This window comes from Mus caroli, unplaced genomic scaffold (assembly GCF_978045245.1).
Source record: "Mus caroli unplaced genomic scaffold, Mus_caroli_1 scaffold_5, whole genome shotgun sequence".
NCBI lineage: Eukaryota > Metazoa > Chordata > Mammalia > Rodentia > Muridae > Mus > Mus caroli.
This window is the reverse complement of record NW_028227260.1, coordinates 30,645,321-30,651,320: the sequence shown is the minus strand read 5'-3', so window position 1 is coordinate 30,651,320 and position 6,000 is coordinate 30,645,321. Positions and strand designations below refer to the sequence as shown.

Genomic DNA, 6,000 nt, shown 5'->3' with positions numbered 1-6,000 from the left:
TTTTTTTAACATATTTTCTTTTGGGGACCCAAGTCCCAGCATCAGGACTACAGGAGCATCATTTTGGTACTTCCTATTTTTCACCACCTCTAGATGCTCTCCTTTCGGGGGCTGGTCAGCAGCGCTTCTTGCTCCTCCCTCTGGCAGCTGCTTTATTTAGGAAACCCTGACGACCCCCCCACCCCCACCCCCTACCCCCCGCCACGCTTCCCTCCTCCCATGCCCGTGCTTCCCCTCCCCCCAGATGGATCTTAGTAGGCTAGGGAGCTCAAGGACCGAATTATGCCACGTGCTTCTCTCGTGCATCTTCCTAGAAACATTGTCTCAAAGTCTCAAAATAGGGGCTCAAAGCACAGGCGGGAAAGCTGATGCGCACGCGTGGAATCTTTTGAGCCTGGCTCCTGGGCGGACCCAGACCAGTCCGTGCCAACAGCTTTTGCGCGTCTGTCTGGAGCGTCTTTTCTCCGGGTTTTTGAGCAGGGAAAGTAAGCTTTTTTGGAGTGCAAGGAGTTCGCGGTTACCTCACAATGTCGGGTGAGTCGGGTCAGCCTCAGCCAGGACCCTCGCACGCTGGTCTCTACTTGGAGCACCGCGAAAGGGATAAGGCTGGGGTCCCAGGTGGAGTGATCCGAAGAGCTGATAGCCAGAGGCGCAGGTCCTGGATCCAAAAGGTTATTGAGCAAATTACTGGTTCCCCTAGACAGTGTGTCACCCTCTCGGAAGTGGTGCCTGTCACTGTACTGGCTGTCCAAAGATACCTTTTAGAGGATGAGCCACGGGATACAGTGCCCAAGCCTCCCCTTTACTGCTATGATGTGACAATCTCAGACGGGGTGTACCAGGAGAAGTGCTACTTAGACCCCAGCTTAAACTTTCTCGTTTATCAAAATATTCTTAAAGTTGGCATAGAGATGAGAATTTCCAGAGTCTCGTGCCTTTACAACGAGAAAAGATTGGGCCAAGGAATCCTGTGCATAGATAAGGTCCACTGTGGGGAGCCCCTAGATGTCATTTCTGTAGAAACTCCATTTAGAAACAGAGCGCATGAGGAAAAACCAGAGAGGCCTTTAAGAGGGGGCAAGAGTCACTACCTGGCTCTGTGGAATAACGAAGATCCCTACGGAGATATTTGGAAGACCAACAAGCAACCTGAGGAATTCAATTTTAACAGTAAGTAATTGGAGGGATTTAGAGGCAAGCTTTTAAAAGTGTTCGAAAGCTGGCAAGGTGGCACACACCAGGAAGACCCAGCATCTAGGGGGGCTGGGGCAGGAGCATTGAGAGCAAATTCCAAGGTAGTCTGAGCCTCAGAAAGACACCTTGTCTCAAAAACCAACAGCGGCAGCAATAACAGGCACAAACCCAGTTAATGAGTTTGGAAAGTCATGATAACAGAAAACAAAATGCTCCTGTTTAGTTCATTACAAGCCAGGGGTGGGAAGGTGGGATTTAGAGTACTGAAACAGTCTTAACTTCAAGCAGCCTGTGCCCTCTTGGTTTGATTGCAAAGTGCCTTGACATCCCTGACTGTGATTTAAACTTAGGGTAGCAGACAGATTGAAGATGTGGTTCTCGGGACTCCTCCTGTGATACACACACACACACACACACACACACACACACACACACACACACGGTTTGAATTAATAATAGTTTCAGTCCTATTTCACTTATGAAAAATGTGTAGGTTGAAGAGTGTATTGACTTCTATTTTGCATAAACACGAAATATTTCCCACATTGTATGTTTTAGCATTTAGCATCCCTTTGCACATTGGTGCAAAGGGATGTTCGGTTTAGTCCATTCATATTATTCAGTTCATTTATGCCACTGAATGTAAAACCCGTGGAAGTGTTTTCTTTTGAAGGTGTGATGACTGTAGAAAGGCTCTAAGTGATCATTTTTCTTGATACAGGAAGTTCATATTTCCTGTATCAGAAGTAGGAAGTCAGCCAGAAAATGGAAGTTTGTCATCAATAAACGCTCTTTTTAGTTTAAAACATGTAATTAAGGCAGATGATAACACTACAAGCTGAACACATAAGAAATGGGACTGGAAATGCCAAAAAAAAAAACAGAAAAACTAAAAAGATTATAATATACATTTACTGGTTTTAGATCTTTTTGGTTTTGGAGGCAGGATCTCATATATCTCAAGCTAGCCCCAAACTCTGGATCTTCCTACCTCTATCTCCCAGGTGTTGAAATTAATGGACAACTTGACTATACCTGAGAATCCAAGCCCAGATTTCCTGCATGCTAAGCAAGCACTGTACTAGTGGAACCACTTACCAAGCCACACCCCCTTTTCTCTTTATCTTGTTATCACAATTCTAAGTCATAGGGCGTCTTTCTATGACAAGCAAGCATAGCAGACTTAAACGCGTAAAGATAACTGGTTCAAAAATATGTATTTATAATCATCCACTCAAAATGAGGAAAGAAAACGTTATTCACATTTGTAGTCAATGATTGCTTAGATAGCTAAGATATAAAAGCGAAGTATCCATGGTGTAAATGTTATTCACTTAGACTTTTAAACTTCAATTTGTAAAAGAACAGTTGGTTTAGAAGAAAGAAATAAAGAGGGGGCATCATTTATAAAAATGTATTTGGTTTCTGTTCTTAAGAAAGTCATATTCAGTAGATGATGTTTTATTACAAAAAGCAATGTCCATGTGCTAAAAATTCAAACTGTGCATTTAAAAGTATATTGTGTTAAAATCATGAGGTCTGATTGTATTAAAAGCATGGTGGTAAAATCTAGGAAGTGACTGAAATCAGGACTTCAGGTTTGCTGTGGGTTTGAAATTGTAAATGACAAAATTTGGAATTTAGTGAAATACATCTTTAACATTTGAATGCCTTAAACATCCCTATTAAACTGCCAAGCTTAGGAGTTTGGTGCACATTTTTGAAAAAATAAAATGAACCATGTGACATTTGCACATAATATATTTTAGGCATCTCTGGGGATATTTCTATAAATACAATATTCCACAGTGTAAAAATATGATAACTTCTATAATTGTACCCATGTAAGGTAATTTATTGTTTTAGGCTTTCGTGGTATTGCAAACAGTGCCAAAAAAGTAAAATGTGTGAGCATTAATTGTATTTGAATATTTCTGTTGAAATGATGGATTCCTAGAAGTATAATTACTGAATTAAAGAATATTTCAGATTTTAAGTGGGTAATGATAAATTATTTCCTGAAAACTATTTTCTGAAAATTTGCACTAATTTAAATTTAACCGCATATGTATGAGTGTCCATTTCCCCATACCTTGCTATTCTAAAATAATGTGCTTTCTCTTTATCTTATCATGTCTTCCTTTCTGGAGTTAGGAATTGAACCCAAGGTCTCCTATGTATCCTAAAAGACAGGCTTATAGCTGAGCCACACTCCAAGCTTGTCTTTTTATTATTCATTTACTGGATTTCTTTACTAATAGGTATTAAGTTTGTGGTTGCTGTACTCTGCATATTACTTTTCTGATATCCTGTCACTTCTTGGTTAACTTTGCCTTTGAATATTTTTTATTAAAATTTATCTTTACATAGTAACACGAAAAAGATTTATCCAACCTGATCAATTGTATTCTTATATGGTCAGCTTCCATCATGATCTAGAAATTTTCAGGCATCCAAAAAAGATTTAGTCTTTTTCATTCCTTGTTTATATCCTACTTGAAAAGTGGCAAATCACACTGCAACCTTACAAACATCCTTTTTAATATTTTCTACTTATTAAAAATAAAAACAAACAAAAAAAAAACAAGCAAGCCCAAGATGGCCTTGAACTTCTTATCCCCTGCCTCTTGCTTCCAAGTGCTGGTCTACAGACAGTGTGACAACCGTGGATTGTTTGTTTTTCTGATTTTAATTTTTACACTTTGTATTTATTTGTGAGTTTGGAGGGCACAGCAGAGAATACATAAGTACCTTGATTTCCCTGTGAGTGGATGAAGGTCATGGGACAACTTTGAGATATAGGTTCTCTCCTTGCACCACCTGGTTCCAGGGTAGCAAGTTCTTTTACCCACCGAGTTAGCTTGCATATCATTTCTCTTACCTTCCAACCCAGGCTGGCCTGGGACACATACTCCTCCAGTCTCTGAGATCACAAGCATGTGTGCCATTCTGCCCAGCTTTTTGTTTGTTTGTTTGTTTGATTGATTGATTGACTATTATTTGCTTATTTTTATTTTATGTGTATGGGTGCCTGCATACATATATATGTACAGTGAGCATCACTGGTGTTCAAGGAGGCCAGAAGAGGGGTGTTGGATCCCCTGAAACTGGAGTTTCAGATGATTGTGAACCACGTATTTGTTGAAAGCCTGAATACAGGTCTTATGCAAGAACAACAAGTACTCTTTTATTTTTTAGACTTGCATATTTATTTACTGATTGATTTATTGATTTTTACATCCTGAACAACTGCAGTTTCCCCTCCCTCCTCTCCTTTGCCCTCATCCACTCCCCCTTCCTTTCTCTTCATAAAAGACCAGGCCTCTCATGGATATCAACCAGACATGACACATCAAGTTGCACTAAGACTAGGCACCTCCTCTCCTATTAAGGTTGAAACAGCACAACCCAGTAGGAGAAAAGGGTCTCCAAAGCAGGCAATAAAGTCAGAGACACGCCCCTGCTCCCACTGTAAGGGATCCCAGGAGAAGATGAACCTGCACAACTGTTATATATGTATTGAGGATCTAGGTCAGACCCATGCAGGCCCACTTGTTGGCAATTTAATCTCTTTGAGCACCTGTGGGCCCACGTTAGTTGATCCTGTGGGTCTTTTTGTGGTGTCCTTGACCTCTCTGGGTCCTGCAATTCTTCCTCCCCCTCTTCTGCAGGATTCCCCAAGCTCCCCAAGCCTAATGTTTGGCTGTCAGTCTTTGCATCTGGTTCTGTCAGTTGCTGGATGAAGCCTCTCTGATGGCAGTTGGGCTAGGCATCAATCTATGAGTACAAAAGATATCATTAAGAATCATGTCATTGAGAATTTTTTTTTTTACAAGGAGGACTAAAGCGGGGAATTCATGAATTTGTCATGAAGGGGAAATATAATAGACATTGCCGGCATAATGAAGTGGGTCAGGATGGGGAAGTGGGGCTAGAAACAGGAAGGATGGGTGAAAGTGGGGAGGATACAGGAAGAGAGTACTAGGAGAGGCAACTGGAATCATGGGGGGAATCTCTGGGATAAGCTAGAAACCTAGTGCAATAGAAACTCCCAAGAGACAGGGTGACCCTAATTAAGACTCCTAACAGTGGGAGATTCAAAACCTGAACTGGCCATATCCTGTAACTAGGCAAGACTTACAGTGGAAGGATTTGGGCACCAACCCAGGCGTAAAACATACTACCTACAGTTTGTCCTACCTACAAGATATGCTGGGGTAAAGTTGACACAGAACATGTGGGAGTGGCCATCCAATGACTAGTCCCCTTTGAGACCCATGCCATGAGAGGTAACCTACCCCTGGCACTGCCTGGGGGGCTAGGACTCAGAGGCTGGATAGCCCAGGGATCTATCTAAGATAGAACCAAATACAACTGGCATGAAAAAAGGCATCAAGTCCTCTTAACCCCTGAGTCCCCATCTCCAACCCCTGGGAAATCAAACCTAGGACTTCTGCAAGAGTACCAAATACTTTCATCTGCTAAGTCATCTCCCAGGTCCTGGAGAAACTGCTTGGTTTTGCCACTGTAGAGTGAAAGCAGTCCTAGACAATATGCAAATTATTGGGTCTAGCTGTATTACCACAGGCTTTATGCAAAACAGGGAGTTATTTTATTTTATCATTTTATTTTTGATGTAGCCTACAGAACATGCTGGCATGGGACATCTGTTCTTCTTTCTCCAGCCTCCCTCCTGCATCCTAGGATTAAGAGTATATAGCACCAAATCTGGCATTTTTGGGGTGTGTGTGTCTCTCTGTGTGTGTGTGTGTGTGTGTGTGTGAGAGAGAGAGAGAGAGAGAGAGA

At 41.7% G+C, this 6,000-nt stretch overlaps 1 protein-coding gene across 4 annotated transcripts in view; it reads left to right on the top strand.

The window, feature by feature from the left end:
• Nucleotides 1-436: 436 nt before the first annotated feature.
• The window catches only part of Radx (RPA1 related single stranded DNA binding protein, X-linked), a 71,514-nt gene continuing 65,950 nt past the window's right edge, over nucleotides 437-6,000 (top strand). For all 4 annotated transcript variants that reach the window (XM_021153706.2, XM_021153704.2, XM_021153705.2 and 1 more), the window contains exon 1: nucleotides 437-1,170. In XM_021153706.2, the coding sequence (XP_021009365.1) occupies nucleotides 528-1,170 (643 nt within the window). In that variant the 5' untranslated portion in view covers nucleotides 437-527. The remainder of the gene's footprint in view (nucleotides 1,171-6,000) is intronic.